The sequence below is a fragment of the Drosophila innubila genome (genome assembly GCF_004354385.1).
Source record: "Drosophila innubila isolate TH190305 chromosome 3L unlocalized genomic scaffold, UK_Dinn_1.0 0_D_3L, whole genome shotgun sequence".
In the NCBI taxonomy this organism is placed as follows: Eukaryota; Metazoa; Arthropoda; class Insecta; order Diptera; family Drosophilidae; genus Drosophila; species Drosophila innubila.
The window spans coordinates 26,191,611-26,217,524 of record NW_022995376.1 but is presented as its reverse complement, the minus strand read 5'-3'; the positions used below and the strand labels follow the sequence as shown (position 1 = coordinate 26,217,524).

The following is a 25,914-nucleotide window of genomic DNA, read 5'->3' as shown; positions in this document are numbered from 1 at the left end:
TGTTGTCATTATGGTTGCGTTCCATTTTTATCTACTATATATATATCTTATTGTTAATCATAAGATTTCGTAAAATGTTGCGTCCTTTTTTTAAATGTTTCTTAATGCACATATGCACACAAGTATTTATAGCCAGTATATGTATATGTTATAATGATTCTCAGTTTATCGGCGGTTTTTTGTATTGTATTATATTGTGAACAATATCTACATTTTATTTTAATAATTAGTAACATAAATAATTATGCATACGAGTGTTCTTTCTTTTTCGAAACAATTTTGCAAAGCGTGGATAATTTTGAAAATGAGTCCGTTTCGATGTAGATTTGTATGAGATCATACTCCGGCTCGGGCTTCATCGATATATGTCTCTGATAAATATAATAAAATCTGCAGTTATAATAATAATCCAGCTTGTACAAAGTGGTTAACATTCTTCAGTATTATTTGCAATTGCAATTGCAGGCACTTTTGTCATTTTGAACATCATTACTTAGCCTAATCAACATATATACATAGATATATGTATATCGCGAGTTTCATTATGTGTGTGTGTGTGTATATGATTGTTTGTTATGTCACATGAGATTTATATATGTATGTATATCTACTAAATACTAGCAAAGAGTACAATGCCACTTCACCAGCACCCAATCTGATGTTCCCACACATTACTTTAATCAAATTTGTCGCTGTCCGATGATGATATATGTATGTAAATTCAACATTTTATGCCCTCTAATTATTTGAATTTGGTTGGGTTGCGCAGCTGCTTCGAAACGGTCGCCTTGTACCGCCGATGCGTTCATCATTCAGACGTCTCCGTCAGCGGTGTGGTCTCGGCCTTTGATCCTTGATCCGAATCCTTCGGGTCTGTCACATTGGTAGCGTTATCTACGGCACTTGGCGGCGCCGGCAGAGGTATAGGCTCCTGAATCTTGGTAGCATCCAATGGCTGTGGCGTAACCGGCTCCGTAACAGCTGCGGATTCAGCGACATCGGTGGATTTAGCTTCAACAGTCTGTGATCCAACTACATCCGACTCTGTTCCAGCTGCTGTTCTGGCGTTCTCCTCGGCCTTGGCGTCCAGCACGTTTACGGATGCTTGTATGCACCTGGTAGAAAAAGATTTCATTAGAAAGTTTGGTTTATAACATCAATTATCCCTTACTTGATGGCTTCCTTGCGAGCTAGCCGAATGCTGTCCTTGCCGTTGGTATCAATAGTGTCCAACTTGAGAAGATTGCGCGTGAGCATCTCATCCAGGTATACATACTCCTTGTCTTGGCGCGTGCCCTTGAACTGTTCCACTTTGGCCATCAGCTCAAGCACGTCCCGTTGTATGTCCTGAATCTTTTTGATCGAATCCACTGTATGTGGCGTCTGTGGAGGCACACAAGCATTCGCCTCCGCCTCCATCTGATGGGGATCTTGCTGTTGCTGAGTATTAAGTGGACCAGGACGTTGCTGCTGCTGATGCGGTGGCATATAGGACGCCTGGGCATGTGCCTGGGCGTGAGCCGAGGCTTGTGCCTGTGCCTGAGCCTGTGGGTGACCTGCAGCGTTCTGATTTGGTATTTCCTTATGCGCATTGATGATGGGTTCCGCGCGACCCTCGACAAAAATGGGTATGGTGCGGACATAGCTGCCGCCAGGTGTCTGCGGCGGCGGAGGCGTCTGCTGCTTCTGTTGGGGATGCGACTGCTGCTGTGGCGGGTAGAAAGTCTTATGGAATTGCGGCATCTGCTGCTGCACTGGTGGACTAGTCTGGGTACCATATTGCTGAGGACGTTGCTGATGTTGTTGTTGTTGGTACTGTTGGTTTAGTTGCTGCTGCTCTGGTGGAGGCGCAGAGTGCGAGCGTGATCCTTGATCTTGCTCGGCTACGGACTTGATGCCCATATCCATGGTGTTGCGCAGTCCATGCTGGTTTAGATTCACAGGCGGTGCGCAATCGACCTCCGAGCGGCCTGCGGGATCCTCCGTTTGGATGGCCGCATCGCATAGACGCTTAGAGGGCGACTGCAGAACTGGCTGTGCCTGTGCCGGAGTCGGAACGTGAGCCGGAGCCGGAGCCTGAGTTGGAGCCGGTGCTGTCTGCTGCTGTGGCCTGCCATAATCTTGTTGATAGTACTGCTGTTGGGGATGAGGCTGATGCTGTTGCTCGGGATGATGCTGTGGTTGTTGCTGAGGCGGACCGCCAGCTGCAGTGCGACGGGCGCCAAAGCCCTCTGGTATATACTGACGGAACTCCGATGGCAGTCTATTGAAGAAATCATCATCACGCTCCATGTGGTTGTTAGCACCTCCAGCTACTCGACCGCGTCGACCCATTGTTGAAAGTTGGGGGAATCCAAAGTCTGCAGCATCGTCGAAATAATGAGAAAAGTCATCATCAGGATGCATTGAGTGCGCCTGGAGGTTCTTAGGGGTATGGGGATGGATTTGGGGATCGTGCAAACTATTCCGCTTACTTGTGCCGCCAAATCCTGCGAAGGGATCGTGATGCATACGCCCCAGACGGGAGCGGGGAAACATATTATCCATATCCATGTCCATATCGGGCTCGAATCCAAAGGTCGGCTGTAAATACGAGTATCAAGAGCAATATTTGATTAAATGTTACTACCAAGTACCACAGTGGGCGAATTGTTTATAAATAAGTGTATGATTCATTAAAATCGCAGCTATATTTGTTGTTACTTATTGTATGTATGTATATATAACAAACAATAACAACAACTTGCAGCTTCGGCAATAATAACAAGTGACGTCAACGTATAAATAGACACTTGTCTAACGTAACGTAACGTAGCAAATAAAGAGCACTTAATACACATACATATGTACACACATACATACATACATGCAAAAAACAATCATGTATACATACGTATATATATATTAACAGCTGTTTGCCAGCACCGATGCGAAATTCAATTGACAGTAAACGGGCTTGCCTTTCATTACCTATTTGAGTTAATTGTTTGCTTTTTATCAATAAACAGCCTTTTTGCAATTCTCTTTTGGGCTCTTGTGTATTTTTGTATTTGTATTTCCGTTTACGAGACGTGACGCACTCGTCTATTCGACTGTTTTCTTGTGAATGAGCTAGCCGGCAATTGAGCACAGGTCTTTTATAGCAACTAGCAACCAACTGTGATCACCCGCCCACTACGAAGTTCATTGTAGATTGTTCTCGCAACTTCGGCATAGGTTGGCAGCTCTCACAACCAAAATGCTTAGTTCAAGACAGTAGGGGTATTCCTGAAACATATTCAGATTTGGTTTTGATTTGGCTTAAGCAAAACTAAATCAGTTTCAAAAGCGACCATTTTTTTCACACTGATTGCATTTTGATTTGAAATTAAAAAAGGCGTGAGAAAAATTTACAGTTGAAAGTGTAAAAAAAAAATTTCTTAGACCTTGTAATAAGCTGCAGTTCACACATTATCAGCTCATTTTTTATATTTGCCTTTTTAACCTACTTTCGTGCTCTAATTCCTTCTGATCCATCTATAGTAATGATTCTGCATTAAATATATAGTTGTTTTACCATCAATTCTTGAAATGCAGGAAACTTTACTTAAAACTCACCAAGTATGACCAAAATATGTTATCGAAATGAATGGTCTTATATGTTAGACAAATTGAAATGAAAACTTTAAGTGCGACCACATTTTACGTTATTTTTTCAAATTTTATCTGGTCACAATACACATTTTATATGGAGCGAGCAGCAGTGAACAGCTTACCGGCGAAACTTAATCTGGGACGAAACCAAATCTGCATATGTTTCAGGAATACCGCCAGTATTTGTTTCACTTGTGTTTTTTTTTTTAAATATAAATTGTTTTTAGCACTTAAACAAATTTTTTGATTGTTGTTGTAACTGTCGATACACTAGAAACTAAATTCAGTTGCTCTAAAATGTAGAAATTATTAAATTAATGTAAATTCATTTTTGAACTGAATAAAAATTTATATAATAAATTTTAAATACTTTTTATTTTTAACTAACATATCAGAAATTAATAATTTTATTAATATTTGAAATGAATTTATGCCAACCGATTTTCGGTATACTTTTTTACATGAATAGTGCCACAGCTTAAATTCATACTCAACACCCTTCAATCATGTAAAAAAAATTGAGAGATTGAAATTTTTTCCTATTTGATGTGATGTGATACAACTCAGGGTGAATTTGGAAAGTTAAGATTTCTATATTGCCATCTACCCTCTGCCTAAGCCCTTGGCAATATGACGACATAAAATTTTGTGTTTTGACAGACAATTCGCAAAATGAGCATGGCTAAATAAAACAAAATGTATTTGCACCATAACGTAAATTGTTTATTTACAAGAGGGTGCCAATGCTTCTTCTATGTTGACTACTATAATACACATCTTCACACAAACATATGTACATATATCTGCACAGGTGTATATCATAAGTCGAAAAAATATACTCTCCGCAGATCCTCCAGTGGAGGGATGGTATTATTTTTTACTTTTCTTCGCTTTGATTTCTCTCAGTATTTTTTTTAACTATAACAGTTTTAACAAAAATTTCTAAACATTTTTAAAAATCGACCACAACGATCTTATCGTTTTCGCACGAGACAAAATCATAAGTTATTTTGGTGGCGAACAATTTATTACCTTAGGAAATGTTTAATGCGACTAATTTAAAAAAGTTATTTCAATCTGATGTATGTTAATAATGCGAGTCGCTGGCCTTAGAAGCTAGCACTCCCTCCCTTTAGTTATTATTATAGTTTTTTGAATAATAATTAATCACGGAAATAACAATTTTTATTTCATTCAAAAATATAAGGTAGCTAACTGTTTATTAAAGTTTAGCCACTGTCGCACTTACAATTTTTCCATCATCTATTTTTTTTCTTTTAATATTTTTTTAAACTTTTTTCGTAATCAACAGCCTTTTAAAATTAAAGAGTTTAAGTTTTTAATTAGCTTTTTGAAGCTGAAAAAGAGAGATTTCGTCGGTAATGCTCATCCTAATGAAATATTTTATGTGTAAATTGTTTAATAACAAAATTTTTTCCAGATATAAGTTTTTGATAAATTTTAAGTTTCTGTAGGCGTTGGACTTTTCTGTGAAAGTGCCTTTATACAATGTCTTCATTAATTTGCTTTGGTGCAAATTTTGCAAAGAAAGGAATTCAAACCGATCAAGCCGCTCTGCCGGCTTTAAGCCAATATACCATCTCGAAAGAAAGATATTCTAAATATTATGGCTCTAAGAAGAATAACCTTAAATTTACTATTAAGAATATCTTGATAAAATATATTGTTGCTTTCATATTTAAAAAAATTATAAATTTACAAGGGATCTTTCCGAAAGCTTTAAGTATTTGTCAAAACCCAATTTATAGGAAAGCGTTTTATCTATTTATTTAAGCATGCTGAAATAACTAAGATATTGGTAAACTGTAAGCGACTCCTTTGTAATCTAGAAAGTAATTAGAAAGATTTTTTATGAATATAAGTTGTTAAAATGCTAAAACTAGTCTGGAAAACAACCATTTTGAATGGCTCATTCGAAGATTTCGTACACATAAATATCAAAAACATTGACCCTTACGATATTTTACCAGTTGATGGGTGAGGGACTTAAGCACAATACTGCATTTAATTGTCAATTTCGGCTGTGCGTCTCGGAGGTGCATTTGATACATGTATTTTGTTGTTGTAAGCCCACTCGCTGGCGCTACTTGCCACTTTAGTGTATTCGGATCTGACAGAAGTAGAAAATTTTAAATTTTTCCTGTATTGCTAGTCGCGTTTCGCGCCCTTCGTGATGCTTTCGTCACTAGCGTAATCAGGCGTCTACAGTGATATGGCTTATTACCCGTTTAAACTTAAATTTAAAATAAAGCGAGACTTCTAGATTTTTACAAATGTACTACATGTGAATAAATATTGTCTAAATTAAGCCACTGTCCGATGCGTTTGTTATGACAATTGACGAGACAACGTCACGACCACGTTTTGTTGGCCAACAAGTTGGGCAACAGCTGCTGTTATTTCGTGTGCTGTCGCCGCCCACACGCATTATACTCAAATACATACGTACGCAAATATAGTATACATTTTGCCATTTACCCACCCACATACAAACATACATCAATATTAACATTTGTACATACGTATGTATGTTTATACGTTTGTTAGTGAGTGCACCTTCAACAGAAATATTGAGAATACGCTGAGAAATAATTTGCTCACCGTTGTGATTTTAATGGGACTCTCTCTCTCTCTCTCTCTCTCGCTTTCGCTCTCAACTCAAGTTATTTGCTGGGCAGAGCATTTGCGTTTGTCTATCATCGCGTATTTTCTAGAAATTGTCGAATATTGTATTTATAACGAACAGAAAGCAAATTCTTGTTCATAAAACACTTGATACTTGGCGCATGGCGAGCAATAAGATTAGGTAGCCAATCAGCTGTACTCTTACTTGGACTGCTTTGGATGTGGTAAATTTCCTCACGCGGCGGCACATTAATCATACGCAGTGTTGACTGTCCGCTAACCAAACCCTTAATACCCCGCATAAGCCATCCCAAGTAGGTCAATAGTGTGTGAATATGTACTTGACACACTGTGCAGCTGTCGTAGGGGATGGAAATGCACTACACTAAAGCGGATGCATGTGTGTGTGAGAATGTCTCTCACGTCTACAAACACATATACACACGAGTAAATGTACAAATGTAGTATATATGTATGAGTAGCTCCAGGGGGTCCAACGGAATTGACTTTTACGCAACGAAGGCGCTTTTTGGATTGTTTATAGTATATGTGTATCTAGATACTTGACTATGGGAAAACCAGCTTTTGAAGGATTCACTGGCACCAAAAATAAATGTTGGTTTTTTGTTTTACATTTTCATTATTGGAGGTAATTAAATTTCCACTGTATGAGATGAAGGCAAATGTCGTTAACAACAACAATAGCACAAAAGCGACCTTGTCGGGCGCCTATATATGTACGTATATGTGTATCGAATTCGACCTTGAGACTGTCGACGTCGACGTCGCGTCACTTGTAGCTTTAGTCAGTCACTTGCCTGAAAATGTTGCTGCTGATTTGTGGGAACGTGGTGTTGCTGCTGTCGCGGCGATCCGTAGCCAGGCTGACTGCTATAGAACTGCGGCTGGTAATTCTGCTGTTGGGGCGAGGAGTTGTGCATATTGCCGCCACCGACGTACTCCCGATTGATGGGTATGTTTACGCCGGCTCCTGCGGGCGAGCCATTGCCGTTGCCACCGGCGCCTCCGCCACCGGCGCTGGTCTGATTTGCTGTCATCACAGTTGGCTTCATCTTGGCTGCCACAAGCGAGTCCTGTCACTTTCCGTATTCGTTGCTCGATGCGTCTCGAAACGCTGCGACTAATTTCGAAAATTTTTAAGTTGCTTTGAGTTGTGTTGCTACTGTTGCTGCTGTTGCCGCAGTTGCTGCTGTTGCTGCTGTTACTGTCAGGTTCACCTTGAGAGCGGCGGTTTGTCCGTTGATTCTGGTACGTTCCACTGTCGTTCCGTTACTTTTCGATTCGATACAATTTTGTGATGAGTATTCGTATGTGCGATATTTATCGCTCTAATGTAACGCTTTTATTTTCCACAAACTGCGGTTTTTCAATGTTTCTCCATTCACCGCTCAACTGTCTCTGGCTTTTTCACAATAACAACAATCTCTGCTAATTGCTACGATTCGTCTTCGTCTCTCTTTGCGTCTTTGTCTCTCTTTCCGACTCCGTCTCCGCTGGCGTGATGTCACTCTTTGGTTACACTTTCTAACAGCTACGGCAGCTGCTCAGCTCAGCTAATGCACACCGACGAGCTCTACACTCTAGACACTCTGCTTTTTCGTATTTCCGTTGGCCGTTTGAAGCTCTCTCTCTCTCTCTCTCCCTCTGTCACACACACTCGCACTCTTTATATATCTTGGTTTGTGTGCGATATGATGATTTGTATTTACATATATTCAATTTAAATATACAACACCTATAGATTTTTTATTTTTGCACATTGCCACTGCACGCACACACGACCACGTAGTCCACTAGTCAGTTTCACGTCCACTAGTTCACGTCGTTGTCCACTGCTCACTGCAAAAGTTGCTCGTCGACTGAGCGCAAGTTTCTTCTACGTTCGTTCGATTTCGGTCTGCCTTGATGCTACCTTTGGCCATGGTGTGTGCAACAAGGTAAAGCATGAGAGCTCGCTCTCTCTCGTTTCATAAGCCAACTCGCATTCTGTGTGCTGCCAAAGTGTCTTTACTTGGCAATTTTTAAAAGAGTTCTAACTTAAAGAAAAACATTTCTGTGGCACCCAAAATTGTTCATTGTGCTTTGGGTGCATTTGAGCTTGGTTTTTTTTACTACCACACTTCTTATATTTCTTCCTTTTTTATTTATTTTTTCTAATTTTTCATTTAATTGTTCCGTTTAGCACAAACTTGAATTTGGTTCGATTAAGAATTGGTTCTAGTAATTTTATAAAGAAAGTTTTATATTTTTAATAACATTTTTGTGGCGTGTGCAGATTTTCAAAGTTGGGTTCATTTTTGACAAATTTTTGAACGAGAAAATACGAGTTTTAAGAGTAACTTTTGATCAGTATATCTTTAAATCGAAGTGAGGTTTGGTATCAAGCTTATTTTATTCTTTAAAATGACTCATATTTAAAAGTAAATTAATAAAAAAAAATAAATAAATTGATTTAAGATTTTTTTTTCCAATGAACCTATAATTTTGGGGACTTTTTCAACTATAGGTTGATTTTCAAAACCGAGGTCAGTCAAGTCCAACAAATTTGACTTTTGTTTTTGATTCTGTGAATGTTGAAAAAAAAACATAGGTCTGAAATTTGAAATATATATTTAAAAGACCAGAGAAAATTTTGACCCCAAAATGAAAGTAAGCGTGTCATGAGAAAGAGCGTAAATTAACGGTAAAAGGGATTTATTGACCTAAGAAATTGCAAAAAAATATTTTTTTACTTAAATTTTTTTTTAACAACTTTATTATTTTTTTAAAATAAAAAAAATAAGAAATAAATTTTTTAATATTTTTTTTTTTTAATTTGCTATCGCATTTTAAATGTTGAAAAACATGACATTTTGTTGCAGATTTTTGCCAGAGACGAAAAGCTAGATTAAAAAAAAAACAAGTGGATTCGAGCTCATTTTTATTTATAGATATGGGACCTCATAAAACAAAAAATCATTTTTTTTCTTTGCTGATTTTCTTTTTTATTTTTTAGAATGTTAATTTTCAGAAGTGAAGCTCACTTCATATTTCATCATCATATCATAATCATATTTCATGATTTCCAACAATGCCAAAGCCAATTAGAAAATGCCTCACTTTTCCTGAAAGCTAATGAATATATGTACCTATAATTCATTCATGCCCAGTTTTAAATTTGTATATATTTTTGAATTGAGTAACGTGTATACGTATTTTATAGTTAAGAGCTCAACTTGTTTTTCTTTGACTTCTTTCTGACATAAATAGAATGATTTTCAACAGTACTTTACCTTATAATTCCACCATGCCATTGGCGACGACGCAGTCGAATAGCGCTCTCTTTGAGAACGCTCTCTCTGTTGCTCTCTCTTTTGCGGTGTCTCAGTGGAGCTGCCACGCGGCCTGTTAACTTTCTTAACGACACTACAATCGTTGTCAGTTAAGGCCTAAAATGGTAAATGTTTTTGTTACTGTGTGCCAATAAATTATCAACGGCAGTATATTCTCATTTCTCAGTCGCGCTCTCGCTCTCGCTCTCTTTATAACTATTGCTCTCTGCCTATCAGAGATGTTGTGAGCGAGCTCTCTGCGATCTGCGATCGTGGGCCGCTCGAGTGCCAAGATCCATACACATCAGATTTATAAATAGCCAATGGTGGCAATAACAACTACAATACAATACTCATCAGCTGAGTATCCAAATCTTGTCCGAGAGAGAGAAAGACGGAGAGATAGAGAGAGAGGGAGCTTGCCAAATTCCACTGACTGAAACTAAGTAGCGTCGGCAGTCGCATGGCTTCTGGAACCAGCTCAGAGCATACTCGAATCTAAACATCTAAGTAAATACAGATACATATTCAAAAGCTGACAGAGCCGCCTACATGTCTTGCACCGATCGTCAACTACGTCATGAATGGTTGTTGGTATTGTTGTTGTTGTGCACCTACGCGGAAGATAAACGACTGTTATCAACCCATCGATATTTCTAGGGATCAGCGTGCGTATCGATATCTTGATTATTGAATGTTATCGGAATGGGCCACAGCGAATATGCAATTGATTTGAAAGAACTTAGTGATTAACTTGGCCAAGATAATGCGTCATAGACTGTCGCATTTCATTAGAAGGCCTACCCACATACATACATAACATATAGAACGCATATGTATGTACTATATACAGAATACAAATATCGCCTGGTCACCGACACGCCCACACAGAACGGTGCCAGGCCGTTGCCGTTGCCGTTGCCGCTATTTGCGTTCGATGTATTTTCCAAATCATTTCGGGCGTGGGCAACAACAACAGCAACAGCAACGATGATCAACAACTGAGGCAGCTGAGCATATAAAACTGAAATAATTCATATTTAAATATTGCACATAAGTACATACATACATATATACACATATATATTTGTATATAAATTAGAATGCGCATAATTCGAATACAATTCCAAATTAAATTCAAGATACAGCAATTCAACAAAAAAATAAATTTAAATTTTTTGTTGTCCTTTTAGTTATTTATCTAAAATTGTAAAATCGAAATCAAATCTAAAACACGAAAATCTTCCAAAAATGTATGATGTTTTGGGAGTTTTGTAATCCTGTAAAATTGCTTAAATTGCTTGTTTTTATCATTTTATTTTTATACATTTTATTATAATATTTTCAATTCCAAATAATTGCTTTGTGTCGACTGGTCTTGGTCGACGTGAAATAAATAATTTAAAAAATTAGTCGCTTCATGTATTGTAATACTATTGTAATTGTAGCTCAGCCTCGCGTGCCTTTTATGGGGTTCTGGGTCGTACAAACAAATCCCAAAACGGGAGCTATACTCGATGAGTTGGCAACTGAAATTATGGATCATGGCTGCGGATATGCGACTGAATGAACTTTGAGTGAATGCTGAAATGATGATTAAACATTTACCTGACCGTTGCTTATAATGGAAGCTTGCCGGTCAGGTGTATTCCCTCTCTCTCTCGCTTCCGTTCTCGTTCTTGGTTAGTCCGTTACCGTGATTATATAACTACATGAAAGGTTGTCATGGGAGCTGAAGCGTAGCTGAGTCGATTTGCCATTGCTTTGAGTGATTTTATTTGGCGCGCTTCTTTCATGGATGCCCAATGCGCATGTCTCCTCGACATGGTCCTTCATTCATGGCCCTCGGCTGGGATTTCACTCGTTCGGACTCGAGTCGGCCTGCCACGTCTCTTGTTGGGCTCAATTTCTGTCTGGCTCAATTTCAGAGTCAGTCTGTGACCAGCGTTTGAGGCGTTTTAGCGCTTTGACGGTTCGGAGGGCTCAGCTCTTTTCTTTTTTATTCTCGCGCCGTTGTTGCGGTTGGACTTTGTTATTTTGTTGTTGCTACTCCATTCGTTTCTCCGCCGCTCGCTGCCTTTCAATACACACACACCGTTTTTCGCAGCACGAAAAATAGTGAAATACGAAATACTCCTAGTCCCTTAAAAAACAAAAATATGTAACTGTCAGCCAGTTGTCAGTCTCCCGTTGCCACTTGCCAGTTTATTTAGGCTTTGACAACGACAAATTTTACAAGTATCAAGAATAAAAACAACAACAAAAAACAGATAAACGAATAACAAAAGTAAATTCAATCAAAATTTAACATTGTGGTCGCCGTGCAATTGCTGGCGTTGACTTTGGCGTTGACGCTAGCTTCGCCTGCTTCGCCTGCTGCGTCCTCGTCCTCGTCCTCGCACGGTGTGTGTGATATAACAGCAGCCGTGAAGGAGTCACTGACACGACCGATTTGACTCCATCTCTGGTGGAGTTATTTTTACGAAACGTCCGCACTTCGTCGTGCTGTTCAACTCTCCTCGCGCCAAATGCAGCGCCATTGACTACGACCCAAAAGGGGATACGACGTAGTAGTAGAAGAAGCAGCAGCAGCAGCAACAAAAAATACACAAGAGTCAACGTAAGTAGTGCTTAGTTTAAGCAATTTATTCAAGCAATTAAAATGTGCCTTCTTTGGGTTAATACTGCTCCTCGTGCTTTGCATCCGGCCAAACACCTGCGACGCAAATGGTTAGAAAATTACACTACTGGATGGCGTAATTTGCAGTTGTTTTACCACTTTATTTTGTTTTGGGTTTTTTCTAGCCTATTTTATGAGTACTACGAAAAATGTCTGCACGCAACTGGGAAATTAGCGTACAAATAAATCGTAGCACACGGGTCGTATGAGTAATATGCGAGGCCGTGCCACAGCCCTAAATGTCCTAATGCTCGTGTCCTTCTGTCCCTTTGTTTCTCTGTTCTCAGCTGTTCTGTGTTCTGTGAACTGTGTTCCTCCCCGGACTCTAAATTGGTGTGAAAATGCCTCTAAACGTGCCATCCATTTCACTTATTCTGCAAAAACAATTCCATGGCCCTCGACTGTCGTCAAAGTGTTTTCCATGCGCTTTCACAGTTGAACTAGGCATTCATTTTAGATGACGATAATTGGCGATTGGCCATTGACGACTAGCGACCGACGATTGACGACCGACGACTGACGACTGACGACTCACGCTGCCAGATAAACAATGAAGGATGTTCGGATGGGTCGAGTTGAACTCATTTCCTTTCTCATCCTACACACTAATGTGTGGACATGAATACAATATAAGTACGTGTATAATCGTAATGAATGTACTCATATATATATTGTTCATAAGCTAATTTCCTGCTCCGTGTGCATTTTTATCGCTCAAGCTGAAAAACTAATGAGCTTCAATCTAACTTCACTTAATTTCCCATGTTGCACACTAAATAAATTTGTGTTGTCATCATAATTTCGTATGCAAAACCAAATTAGTATGCAGGATCACATCCCTTTTCCCCAAAAATTATATATTTAAATTAAACTCTGTTGCTGAAATGTTCAATTCGAGAGCAGCATTTCTGCTTTATTTAATGCCGTCCCCTTTTTCAAACTGCACTTGCATTCCTTAACGACCTTCACATATTCTCCCTCTTCCTTTTAGCTCGTTGAAATTGGCAAAGACAGGCATTCATATGAATAGATGGTTCGTGTTTATGAGTGTAGATGAATGTAGCTAATTAACTGGAGAGATTTGCCACAGGAATGTGGGAGAACTGGTCGACGTCTAATCACATTCCATTGCCATTCCGCACAGTGGTCATTTGAGTACTTTAAATTAATTAATAACTTTTTCAAAATTTTTTCTGATTTGCTGTTATTTAGAAAAAAAATGTATTTTACTTATAGTAATTTTTTTTTAAATTATTATCTTTATTCATAATATTGTAGTGTTTTTTAGATAAATGAGATAACAAATCTATTCTGAATTGTAATTTCGGAGCTGCCCATATTTCCATTCAAAACAAGACATTACACCTCATTGTTTCTTTTAATATATTTCGTCGCATATACCACACATATGTAGATAATTCTTGTTATTGAAGATATAATGAAACCAGAAATGTTTGGCTGAGTACAGAAATCGTGCCAAATACTCCACCGAAAACATTTGCAAACAAAATTGAACTTTTTGACTATTACACTAACCGAGCCCCCTAAATGACGAAAACAACTTTAAAAATTTTTAAAGATTGTTTTTTTTTTAATTTTTAAATTCGTTTTTTAAAGCTATTCTTAGAGGTGCACCTACATTTGGCATCATTGTTCGAGAATGCCAAGACCATTTTGAGTAGCTTTACATTTTCAGAAATCTAATGAATATATCTGAAATCTAATTACATACAGTTTTAAATGTAGGCAACAGCTTTACAGTTATCAATCGTTAAATTAAGAAAAGGATAATTTGTTTTTGAGTTTTTCTTACGATTTTTATACACGTTACTTAAAAAATAATTATTCCTTAAAATGTTTGTAAAAGGATGATGGAGAAATCTCCTGTAAAATATATACAATAACAGAAAAAAAAGGATCTCAGAGACTATAAGATAGAGCAACCAAATAAACCCACAGGGCTCTATAAACCCCAAGCAGATCTAGTTTGATTTACATTTTTGCAATTTGCGAAAAAAAAAAAACACCACTCCCACCGGTTTTAACATAAAACGCTGTTTCTGGTGATTACTATATCATGTAGTTACCTTAAGGGGAAACCAATCTCACAATGTTGTGTAAAAGGTATTGGGTTCTATATCTTTAAAAAATTTGGTTAAAATATACGTGTTAATTGAAATTTAATATTAGTTAAAAAAAGTTTTGAAAACTACAAAAACTCCACGTATTTATTAGTTAACTATAAAACAAAAAATATTGGCATAATTTTAAAACATTAAAATTATAATTTATGCGAGCTAAATTGTTCAAAATAACCACCGTGTGCCCTGTGATTACAATACATTGTCCTTGCTCAGCAGTTTTGATTTTTGCAACACTCTAAGCTTGCTGTGAGTTTGTTTAGGAGCTGCAAATATTTAACTTCATGATAGATATAGGCTGGAGGATAACATCAAGGACATGAGAGACTATGCTGTTAAACAGCAGGAATCAGCAGTTTCATAGTGTTTCCCCAGCTCCATCCTCAGCTGCTTCCGATGTTAATAAACTATTTTATGGCAGCACGTGGAAGTTGCCGGCTGTGAGCTGCCGATTTGGCGTCTGCCCGTCTACGCCTACACTTCTATACCACTACATACATACGTATATACATACATATGGCTATCTTTTGTACAGTCCGCTTACATATCCTAACAGTTGACTGCCCTCAGACAAAGTGGCTCCAAAAGTAAAAAACATTTCCTTCTCTTCGTTGTTGTTGTCTCATATGTTGACCCGCCTATGAATTTGTTTAAACCTGACGGCGAAAAACAAAGCTTAATCGGCCGTATTTATGTGTGCGTGCCTGAGCTTGTGCCTCCTTTTTCTCCTCCTCGGTTTGTGTGTCCTTCTAATGGTTCATGGGCCAAACTGGCAGACATTTATTACAACAGTTTGCTGAGCTTCGGGCAAACAATTGAAGCCTCCATTCGAGTTACAATTCCTCTCCTCCTCTTCTTTCAGTTCCTAGGAATTGGATTAGCAACTGAAAATGGAGTCATAAAGCGACAGTCCATTAAACTTGCACCACTGTCAGTCTATGTATGTGTGTGTGTGTATGTGATAGGTGTGTCATTTGCATGTAGATAGATATATGGATATAGATATATGTTAAATGTAGATATTTTATTGCTGATATAAAATGTGTAAGCGATATAATTGACTGTCCTTTGGGGGTCTGACTGCGCCAGGCAATGAATTCCGTAGTTGGAGAGGGAGCCGTATCCGTGGCCGACCGGCACGCCATGGGCGACATGTTTGACTCTTGTTTTTTACAATTATTGGCTGAGTCACAAGGCCAACAGCGCTGCTAATTTATGCAGACAGTTTTTTCATTCGAATTACATTGAATTTCATGGCGAACCATTTGGAATGTGCAAAATGATAAGAAAACTCGCCTGAAATCTCATTCATTTCGTTCGCGATGCCTTGCCAATTAGCAAAGTGAAAAAACTTGGCAACAAAGCCGCCTTACAAACGGTTAACAATAACAGGCATCTACAATTGACTGCTCCAAGCGCTGCTCAGCGACCTGTTTGAAGGCCAACCAACCACATCCACATCCTCTCCTCTTTCTTTATCCTCCATAGTGCAAACATGCTGCCAAAGTGTTTAATTTGATTAAAGCTGACCATCAATTTGACGGCCATTTCCGCCGCGCCTGAAGGCATGCAACACTTTTTGCACTTGCCCCAGTTCTGGCAACAAAATCGTGGGCGAAAACTGCAAGCTTTTTGGCTAACAAAATGGAGACTGACTTTATTTTAATAAAACTGCCGAAATGCTATTGAACTGCGATTTGTCTTTTGTTTATAAGTACACCATTTGTCTATAGAATAGTGGTAAGAGCTATGCAATATCCTATAAAATTATACAACAACCAAGAGTCTACAAAAATCTATATAAATTAGAATACTTTTGAATGGAATATTAAAGGGGAACCAAATGGGGCACCACGTTATATCTATGGAATTTTCGGATCGGTCGTTGAAAGAGCTGTCCTCAGTAAGCAACTAAATCAAATGACGATTAAAATACATTTCATAAATACGAAAGCACTACAAGTATTTCAATATATTAAAGTAATATTATCATAATATTACTCACAATATATGGTATTTTTTAAGATGGTATTTTAAAAATATTTTTTAGATACCAAAAAATTCTCAATCTTGTGAGTAATATTATTATGAATTTTACTGTAATACATTGAAATACTTGTATTAAATGGTAATTTTTGACCGTTGTAATAGTTCCTAAGACAGCTACATACTATATATATTATAGTAATCCGTTCCAGGCGGTTTCGACATGTGTACTGACTGCAGCACATACTTTGTGACAAAATCATAATATACTCTACAAGGGTATTTTTATTTATGTCGATAATATTACAATGTTCAGTAATGCTTTGAACAGCAATGGACACAAAAAAAGCAAGATTGCAAAAATTCTGTACTTCGAACCGTTGGGAAAAATTGTTATTAGGTAAAGTATAGTGGACGGCGGTACAGAAGTTACAAGATAAATTATCTTATATCATAAGATAAGAGATTTTCTTATGGTAGGTACAGAATACCCATAAAATAATAATATAATAAAAGTTCATAAGGAGCATCATTTGGATGATAGCGTTGTAAGGATAGCAAAATTTAAATTAGGTATGAGCTCTGAAGAGTTAATTCAATGAAATAGAAAAATGACAGGTCCTTTTCTTTTTAAGTGGTGGTCAGTTAAGCCATAGCAATCTACTAGAGTAAGAAGAAAGTCTCAGACTAGGATTCCATTGAAGGCCCGCACACACTTACAGTTGTGATGACACTTTTGAGTAAATGCGATGTTAAAATGTCCAAATGTGATAGCCCTTAAGCTATTTGACCATGGGCTAAGCACACGACACACACTCACAGACTGTGAGGATGTTCTTGTCATCCTCTTCCCCATCCCCATCCCTATCCCTATCGCCACACAAGCCATTCGACGTCATACGTAGTGTAGTCATATCAATTGAATTGAATTGCGGTTGCTACAAAACGGCCAAAGGCCATTGGTGTGCACTAGCCGTATACTATTTTTAGCCAGTGTAATATTTGTGGCAATCTTAAAATCCATGTCGACGATGCCGCAAAAGGGACCAAACAGGCAGTTCACTGATCAATTGCCAACGATGCCGGCAAGAATCGCCAGCGATAATTTTGTAATTGCTTTGCTGTGTCCTTAAGCTCGTGTTGGGAAGGACATTCATTAGGACACTCCTGGCGTCGTCATCCTGCTTGTACGTTCTTTAATGACAGCTGCTGCCTGCCGTAACTTGCCACACGTGCTCTATCTTTGGGCCATCTTTCTGTCACTTACTTACTCACTCAGTAAGTCACACTGCACACTGGTGTACATTTTTGCTGAAATTCGAAAAATGGTTGATACTGACCTGAAAGTCGGTGTTACTATATGTAAGGTAATTGTTTTCCACTTTCCAATTCTATGACAGGTACAACCTTTTGGGGTTTCTACACGCCCACATTATAAAATTTATAAACCTAAAAAATGTGACTCGACCCCAAGTCACCATTTAGTCGAATTATTTGAGTTTCTGACTGATTTCTCAAAATAGATTGATGCGCCAGCTCTGGATGACTTCCAAATTTATTGATTTGATTATTTAAACATGTCAACCAATAGTAAAACAGGAGATTCGCACAAAAGATTATTTTCGCTCCACCCTAATGTAGGTTCTTGATGCAACACTAAGGTAAAATTTTATATGTCACACCTTCTTCCCCAGAAAACTACGGCATAGAAGGTAAAATAACTTTTTATAATTTACAATAGACAAAAACATCACTTTCCAAAAAATAGAAATATTATCAAATCACATAAACCATGAACTTATTGCTGATCCGTATGGAGTACTTAAACTTTTGCTAACTTACCTGGTTAATGAGATAAGGGGGTGTAAGTGGGAGGGGAAAAATGCTAACGATTGCAGCTAATGGGGCCGTTGGGGTTTACTGGCAAAACCCAAATCCGTTAACTGGTTCAAAAGATATTTAAAATTTGTAGTGGACTTCTCAAAATAAAATGAAAGTCAGTTCGTTTGCTTATATTTTATGATGAGGATTTATTCCTCTTCGAAAATCTAGAAATGTTTTTTTTTTTTAAAAAAACGATATTCTAGCGGGAAATCGCTAAGTCCCCTAAATTTGAAACCCCCGCATTTTCCAAGCCACAGAAGCTACAGATATGTCCTATATATCTGTAGTAATTATTATGTTCGTGGACAGTGCCGAATGCCAATTTTCGTGTTTTTTTTTTTAAATTTATATTTTTATTTACAATTTTTATATTAAACCTTTTTTTGTTTTGGGGCTGGAATGAGCTTTCGTCACTAGACTTTTACCTCGTGTAGGGGTTTTTTGTTTGATATTCTAAATACCTGTGTCTCTTATTTCCACATTTCTTAATGCCTTAAATCCTTAAACAGTGTATTACGAACGTACATATGTAACAGGGAAAAGGAAGCATCTCCGACATCACTTAACCCAGGCAGCACATGTGCCATATTTAAAAATGTGAATAGCGCTTTACGTTGCAAGTACATTTAAATTTAGTCACAGTTGACTGGACTGAAGTTGCAATACTTTTAATACAATCAGTTACCTTTTAAAACGATATCGTACCGATTTTTACCTGCACTAGAGAATTCTTACCCCTTTGTATGGCATGCTCTCCGATTTTGAAATGGTTATTTTTTTTTTTTAAATAGAAAACTTAAATTAAAAAATACAATATTTTTATTTTTTTAAGTTTCTTGATTAATTATTTTTTAAGAAAAAAAATTTTGACATTTTTTATGCAATATAGTTCTAGTGTTAATATTATAAAATTTGTATTTTATTGACTAAATATCGAAAATTAAAAATACAAAGTTTGAATAAATAAAAAAATTAATCAGGCCTGTTCCGGTATTCACTTCCTATTTTATCGGATTTTAAAAAATTTAATTTTTTTCGTTTCATTTGGGCCAAACATTTTAAAATTATATTTTTTCACTTTATTGGACTTAAATTCACAATCTCAAAGTGAACTCAATACGCCAAATATTTCCAGATTGACATAAGAACAGGTAAAAGATTTGCCCTTCCGACAAATCTTGCCGAAAGTGAAAACCGGAACAGGCCCGAATATTGAAGTTTGCAACATAAAAATTTAGGGGCTACTCAATTTCAAAAAATCTCAAAATTTGTGGGAAAAGCGATTATATAGTGCAACAACATATTAATATAAAACCAAGAGACCAGAATTAAATAATATGGATGTTTTAGATACACATTTAATCAAAACATTGCACATTTTTATTCTAAGTTCCGAGAAATATACGTAAAAAGAAAAACAATTTCTTACATTAAGTTGAATAAAATTTGAATTTACGCCAAAAATGTGGTCATTTTGACCAGTGTGCACTGGAAGTCTGACAGTATGGCAGTCTGGAAGTCTGGTAGTCAATTTAATTCCCACGCAGCGTTGTCAGGTGACAGTTGCCAGTTGCCAGTAATGAAATTTAACAAAGCGCCACTTTTGCTCATTGCTCCAACTTGAAACTTATGTAAATGTGGCGAATGTAGCAAATGCACAAGCGGATAAGGATGCAGGGGTAAGGAAAAGGAGGTGGAGGAGGATGATGAAGAGAAAATGCCTCTTGAAGCAGCCTCAGTCATTGTTGAGTTACATAAGTCAAGGCCTGCCAAGCCAAGCAGCGTCTTGACTTTATGATGAGCCTTCCTTTGTTTTCTTCTCTCTGGCTTAGACCCACAAAGGCAAGGGCAAAGCAGTCAACCAACTGTTGCGACGTTATCATCCATCCAACAATTTACTCTATAATCCACATCCCATACCAGCAATCCATTCATCTTTACATGGACTGAGTCTGTTTGGCATATTCCAACTCATTTATATTGAGCTGAATTTCAGTCCAATATTCAGCAACGACTTTTCACATTCTGTATATCTGTTGGTTCATCTTTGTGTTTGCTTGTCTGTCTGCTTGTCGGTCTGCTTGTCTGTCCATGTGTATAACCCACTAATGAGATGCAACAAAGGCAACAACGTCAAGGTTTGTTTACTTCCGCTACGGATGTGGCGCTTCCATTGTGTCTACGTCTAGGCCACAACTCGCATTGTCTATGGAGGACTTGGCTCTGACTTGTGCTCCTGCTGTTGACGTCGCGACGCGGCGTTTGTTGATGGCGATGAGGCCATAACAGTCGCAACTGCTTACAACTGCCACTGCAACAGCTGCCACTTGCACTTTCATCAGGGGCAGCCACAACAATAGCTCAGGCAGACAAACCTGGTGACGGGGACATGCCAAATACCATTTGCCATTTGCCATTTGCCATATGCCATATGCCTTGCCGTATTTGCCGCCTTCGCATTAACTTTGACTTTAGCCTTGAAATGAAACTTGCCCTGAACTTGTCAAATACTTTAAGGATTCTCCTCGTTTATTTATTGTACTTTCAGAATTTTGGGTCAGCATTTTTCCTCGAAAACTGAAGCAAGGTGGACCCGATATTTAAATGAAGAAACATGGGAAATGGCATGAACAAGGTAAGTTCCTTACGTCCACAAACAAGACAAAATTTAACACATTAACAAACTTTCGAAATAAACAATTTCAATGTCGTGTATTCGATAATTTAAGGCAGAGGTCGCGAATGTTGAATAATACTTCATTTATCAAGTAACTTTTATTTTTTGTTGATATAAACTGGACACATTCAGTTTTGACTTATTTGTTTTCCTGTCATTGCTCAAGAAAAACAATTTTCTTACTTTCGTTTTTTTCAGAGACCGTAAATAAGTGTTATTTTAGCAAATTTTAACTAAATAAATCAATAGGATAGAATTATGTTAGGATAGCATGCAATGCATCAAAATTTCTTAGTTTTGTCGTGATTAGGGATCTAAGCAAAAATCTTTTATTTCCGATAAAAAATTATTAAAATTATTTTTAATTCTAATTTTTGATTTTTATTAAAAAAGTAAAAGATAATCACTAAATAAATCTTGATTTTTTCAATAAAAATTTCAAATAAGTCTTATTATTAATTTTGATTTTATATGTCACAAATAAGAGTTATTCAATAACTTTCAAGTAAAAATCAAATAAATAAAGCTTCAGTTGAAAACACTTATTTTAAATTTGTATTGAAAAAATAAAAAATAAGTGTTATTTTCCATCTTTTTAATAAAAATTGTTACTTAATTATTATTTTGCACTTTTTTAATAAAAATCAAAAATAAGTTTTATTTCGTAACTTTTGAGTAAAAGTTTGGAAATAATTGATAAGTTGCAATTTTTATTTTTATCACTTATAACTGTTACGGTCCCTGCATTAAATCATTGAAAAAAATCTGAACTGAACCAAACCCACTTTTTTTTTGGATAGATATGGGGCCCAGAATGCGAAAAATATTTTTTTTCTTTGGCAGAGTTTTTTTTTCGATAATTTTAAAGTTTGGCTTTTTTGCGGTTTTTAGGGATGCGCTCACCTTTTTCATTATTACGTTTTCTGAAAGTTAATGAACATATAGCATCTGAACATTCATTCATACACATTCTAAAATTTAAACCAGTAGTTTAAGAGTTGTCAATTTTTTAATAAAGAAAATGATTATTTTTTTTGAAAATTTATTATGACTTTGACTTTAAAGTCCAGAAAAAGTCAAAGTGAAGTGAATAACATCAGAGCAGATTTCCTTAAAACTTTTAGTATGACCACATTTTCTTAATTTTTTTGATATTGTCTGGTCACACTTAACATTTTGTATGAAGCAGCTGTGAACAGCTGATCGGCAAAACCAAATCTGTAAAGAAATCAAATCTGAATCTGTTACAGGAAATGCAACAACTACGGCAACTGTTATATGCAGCTGATTTAGTTTTCGTTTAAATCTCTGGCAAACCATTCAGAGTATCTATCGCTAACGATTACGGAAAGTTAGTCGATTTACAATAAATTAATGTGCATTATTTCAATGAAAAGTAATAAATATTGTGAGTGCGACCCTGAGAGATAGTTGTCAAGGCTGCCTGTCAGTTGCTCAGGGCAACTAGAGAAACACAATCTTTAGTGTTCCGAAATAAACAAATTCAATATTCACACAGACTTGAAGAAACTATTTTGCATAATCGGCGAAATGAATTGGCATATGGGAAATGTAAATAATATAGTAGAGAATTCCACAAAATGAATTATGATGTAATTACTTTTTTTCTAGGTCTTGCCGGGACTGTATGTGGGCAACTACCGCGACTCCAAGGATCACCAGCAGCTGGAGAAGTTCAAAATATCGCACATCATTGCCATACATGACAGTCCAAGGCGTCTTCTTCCGGTAGGCGTGGCACGGCTTCGATTATTGAGTCCCTCCCTAACACAAGTATCGTTTTCATTTGCAGGACAAGCACTATCTATGTGTGATGGCCTCGGATACACCCGATCAAAACTTATCGCAATACTTTTCCGTTTGCAATGACTTTATCCACGCAGCGCGACTTCGCGAGGGCAACGTGCTGATCCACTGTCTGGCGGGGATGTCGCGGTCGGTGACCGTCGCTGTGGCTTATATTATGACGGCTACGCATCTGAACTCGAAGGAGGCCTTGAAGGTGGTGCGCGCTGGTCGCGCAGTGGCCAATCCCAATACAGGATTTCAGACTCAGCTGCTGGAGTTCGAGCAATACAAGTTATCCGAGGAGCGGCGTCGACTGAGGGAGCGCTTTCCATCGTCGGCACTGGAACAGCTGGACCGGATCAAGTGCGGCCTGGCGCTGGACAACTACCAGGAGCTGTTACAGAACCGTGACATCTGCGAGGGGAATTGCTCCCGCGGGGAAAAGTGTCCCACAGGTGCGAGCATTGTCCCCTTCACAATGTGCAACATGCTGCCTATGGTAGCTCCTGAAGGTTCCGGGTCGCGTGGTAGCCCACCCATTGCCTACACTCTCCAATTCATCATTGACAGGTGGAAAAGAAACACCTTCGATCCACCAAGTGTGGAAACGTCGTCAACTGAATTGTTCTCGGATGTCGAGACTGACCGCGACAATGATGAGACCAGTGTCAGCTCCAGCTCCAGTTCGGGCGAGGAGATCATGCCCAAAGTGATCTATTACACAGCTAACGAGAACGCTGGTCGCTTTGTTAACAACCTGGATGAGGGTCCGTCAAACGATGAGCGACATAACTCAGCCCTTGACCCCCGGCAAGTAAGCCGGCTTTCGCGGAGACCGACCAAGTCCAAGTCGCCGCGTAAATCTCCTGTCAAGCATACCCACAAGAAACCCAAGCCCAAGCAGTAGTTAGACAATCCTTTTAAGAGCAACAATAAACTAACTGACCCCGACATTTGTCACTGAAAATTCGCTTTTCTCTTTTTCCTGTTCCTCTGTTCCAGGCGTCTGCAACATGGACCCCACCAAAGGTCTATTCCGACGTCGTCCTTCGAGCGCGTCCAGCACACACTCGCGACTGCGTGCCCAGTCCACCAATGCCAACCCTAGCTCATCCCCGAGCATGCTGAGTGTGGCCAGTGCCGCCGGAGTCAGTGTCGCCGGTGGTGCCGCCCAGTCTTGTCCCACGTCACCCAAGCATTCGCCGCGTCCACGCCGTTCGGTGGGGAACGAACGAATTCCCGAAGACGAGGTTGCTTGCCAGCAGCCATTTTCGAGTCCAAATCCGTCTACCTCCAGCGAGGCGGCTGAGTACGCGGCAGCCATTGAGGATGCACGAAGGGAACAGCAGCAGCGACACCAGCAGCTTCAACTCCAACGCTCTCCCTCGCGCCAAAGCCTCAAGGCAGCTGGCAGAGGCAGCTCCGCTGGCGGATCGGGGCGAGTGAGCAGTGCCGGAGCTCGCAATGAACCGGCGGCCGTGGAGGGGCGTAATGGAGGGAGCGCACAGCTGCAGCGCAGCGCCAGCACTGTCAGCGGCTTTGGCGTACGTCCCCGCAGCAGCCCCGCGGGATTGCATGCCTATACGGGTAGGTACTCAGCATGGGGACTTACAACTCGAAGTTTGAATTGGCAATTGAATTGACAGGTTCGGTGCCCTCCTCTGCCCACGGATCGCGCGTTGATCTGCGCGAGATTGACAAGGGATCGGCCATATATTTGGGATGCAATGCGCCTCGTGCCTCCACATTATCGATCGCCTCGTCGCGTGGTTCATCTGGCGGCTCAGCACCACCGTCACCTTGCCACACGCCTCCTTCCAGCCCACGGCACGGTATCAGAAGGTATGACTGCCATTAATGCACTCGACATGGTCTAACATACTCTCCTATTTCCCCCAACAGATCGACCAGTCTAGCCAAAAAGCCCAGATGAAGCCCAAGGCTGATCACATCCACTCCATCCACTGGAGTGAACCTGTCCTTTATGTGCACCCATTTGAAACACGCGCTCGCGACCTGCACCTCTTGAAGCACTTTGTCCTTTCACTTGTCCTTGTAATCGTATAGAGTTGTGGCAATCTTAAATTTCTTGTGACACACCAAAGGGGTAGACTTACCCAATATGTGTTTGTCGCGAGTCCAAAGATTGCAACAACCTTACATAGTTCTTTAGTCTTTATACAACTTTTGCTGATAACGTGGCAATCATACAAGGTACTCGTACTCATAGTGAAAGGGGTTTCCATATGTCCGAGAGCTCAAGGCTTCAGGAGTGTCGTCGGGGACCATAAATGAGGGTGTTCTTTTCCCATTTGTTAACCTGTCCTGGATCACATAGTCAATGTGTCGGAGAATAGACAGTATATTCAGATTTCGATCAGAGTAGGCTTGATTACCGAACATTTGTAGTTCGTTGGGCTACTTCACTCCTAATAAACATTGATTAAGAATCAACTACTGTCAAGGAATCATTAGCTACTCTCTTAACCTACCTATGCGAAACGAAATAATAAGATCGCGGGCTTTAATGCTGCTTAATTAATTGTTGAGCAATTTTTGTAGATCAAATGCAAAAATGAACTAATCAAAGAGCAAAACAAAACCAAAAAAATATAAACATAAATTGTTGAAACACTATTTTTTCAGAGACGCATTTAACAATAACCCACATATGTATGTGTATATTTATATATTTACATATGTACGAGTATAAAGCGTATTTACGAATATTTATAAACACATTTGTTAATCGTTAAGTGGAAGTTCAACTCCATTTGTTAGTTTTGTACCGAAACAAGCCGCCGCCTGCAAATGCTTTGGCAGTCACACAATAATCGAGAAATATATTATAGTTGTAAACAATGATCATTTGCATACACGTATGTACAAACTTGAAAGGAATATATTTATATTTTATGTAGATGTATTGTTGTTGCAAGCATTTTGATATGAAAAACTGAATATAATCATTATAGATACCTAGATTTGTACAAGATTGTTATTTAGTAACTTGTTGAATTGAGTAGTAATAATAATTAATATATTTAATGAAAATTGTTATTCTTCGACCATCCCACACACGCACACAGGCAAAAAAACAAAACTAAAATTGACAAAATATTTTCA

The 25,914-nt window shown here is 38.5% G+C and overlaps 2 protein-coding genes and 1 long non-coding RNA gene across 8 annotated transcripts; 1 reads left to right on the top strand and 2 right to left on the bottom strand.

Moving 5' to 3' along the window:
* Positions 1 to 427: 427 nt before the first annotated feature.
* On the bottom strand, positions 428 to 8,174 carry LOC117789056 (BAG domain-containing protein Samui). Of its 4 annotated transcripts, none has more exons than XM_034628066.1 (4): positions 7,098 to 8,174; positions 2,475 to 2,583; positions 1,172 to 2,360; positions 428 to 1,115 (listed from the first exon to the last, which is right to left on the bottom strand). In XM_034628066.1, exons 1-4 carry the CDS (start codon positions 7,350 to 7,352, stop codon positions 809 to 811), a joined length of 1,860 nt encoding a protein of 619 aa, XP_034483957.1. In that variant the 5' UTR covers positions 7,353 to 8,174; the 3' UTR covers positions 428 to 808. The 4 variants fall into 4 exon arrangements, with proteins under 4 accessions (XP_034483957.1, XP_034483960.1, XP_034483956.1 ...); XM_034628069.1 differs by lacking the exon at positions 7,098 to 8,174 and adding an exon at positions 2,972 to 3,233 and having other exon boundaries at positions 2,475 to 2,588; XM_034628065.1 differs by having other exon boundaries at positions 1,172 to 2,583.
* Positions 8,175 to 10,908: 2,734 nt separating this feature from the next.
* LOC117786283 lies at positions 10,909 to 11,255 on the bottom strand. The gene is made up of 2 exons (XR_004617621.1): positions 11,220 to 11,255; positions 10,909 to 11,159 (listed from the first exon to the last, which is right to left on the bottom strand). It is a non-coding gene; the product is annotated as an uncharacterized LOC117786283 (long non-coding RNA).
* A 223-nt stretch (positions 11,256 to 11,478) lies between these two features.
* LOC117786281 (dual specificity protein phosphatase 15) lies at positions 11,479 to 25,650 on the top strand. Of its 3 annotated transcripts, XM_034624454.1 has the most exons (7): positions 11,479 to 12,231; positions 20,851 to 20,937; positions 22,612 to 22,728; positions 22,793 to 23,243; positions 23,791 to 24,375; positions 24,435 to 24,630; positions 24,691 to 25,650. In XM_034624454.1, the coding sequence occupies exons 2-7, from the start codon at positions 20,917 to 20,919 to the stop codon at positions 24,719 to 24,721; spliced, it is 1,401 nt and encodes a 466-aa protein (XP_034480345.1). In that variant the 5' UTR covers positions 11,479 to 12,231; positions 20,851 to 20,916; the 3' UTR covers positions 24,722 to 25,650. The 3 variants fall into 3 exon arrangements, with proteins under 3 accessions (XP_034480345.1, XP_034480347.1, XP_034480344.1); XM_034624456.1 differs by lacking the exons at positions 11,479 to 12,231; positions 20,851 to 20,937 and adding an exon at positions 22,293 to 22,551; XM_034624453.1 differs by lacking the exons at positions 11,479 to 12,231; positions 20,851 to 20,937; positions 23,791 to 24,375; positions 24,435 to 24,630; positions 24,691 to 25,650 and adding an exon at positions 22,448 to 22,551 and having other exon boundaries at positions 22,793 to 23,755.
* Positions 25,651 to 25,914: the final 264 nt, after the last annotated feature.

Coding starts and splice junctions, on each gene's coding strand:
- LOC117786281 (XM_034624454.1), top strand. CDS start 20,917: ATGGGAAATGGCATGAACAAG. Junction 23,244..23,790: donor CGGGGAAAAGTGTCCCACAG/GTGCGAGCATTG, acceptor CCTCTGTTCCAG/GCGTCTGCAACATGGACCCC. Junction 24,631..24,690: donor CCACGGCACGGTATCAGAAG/GTATGACTGCCA, acceptor TTCCCCCAACAG/ATCGACCAGTCTAGCCAAAA.
- LOC117789056 (XM_034628065.1), bottom strand. CDS start 7,352: ATGAAGCCAACTGTGATGACAGCAAATCAGACCAGCGCCGGTGGCGGA. Junction 2,584..7,097: donor ATCAGCAGCAACATTTTCAG/GCAAGTGACTGA, acceptor TCGTATTTACAG/CCGACCTTTGGATTCGAGCC. Junction 1,116..1,171: donor GCTCGCAAGGAAGCCATCAA/GTAAGGGATAAT, acceptor TTTTTCTACCAG/GTGCATACAAGCATCCGTAA.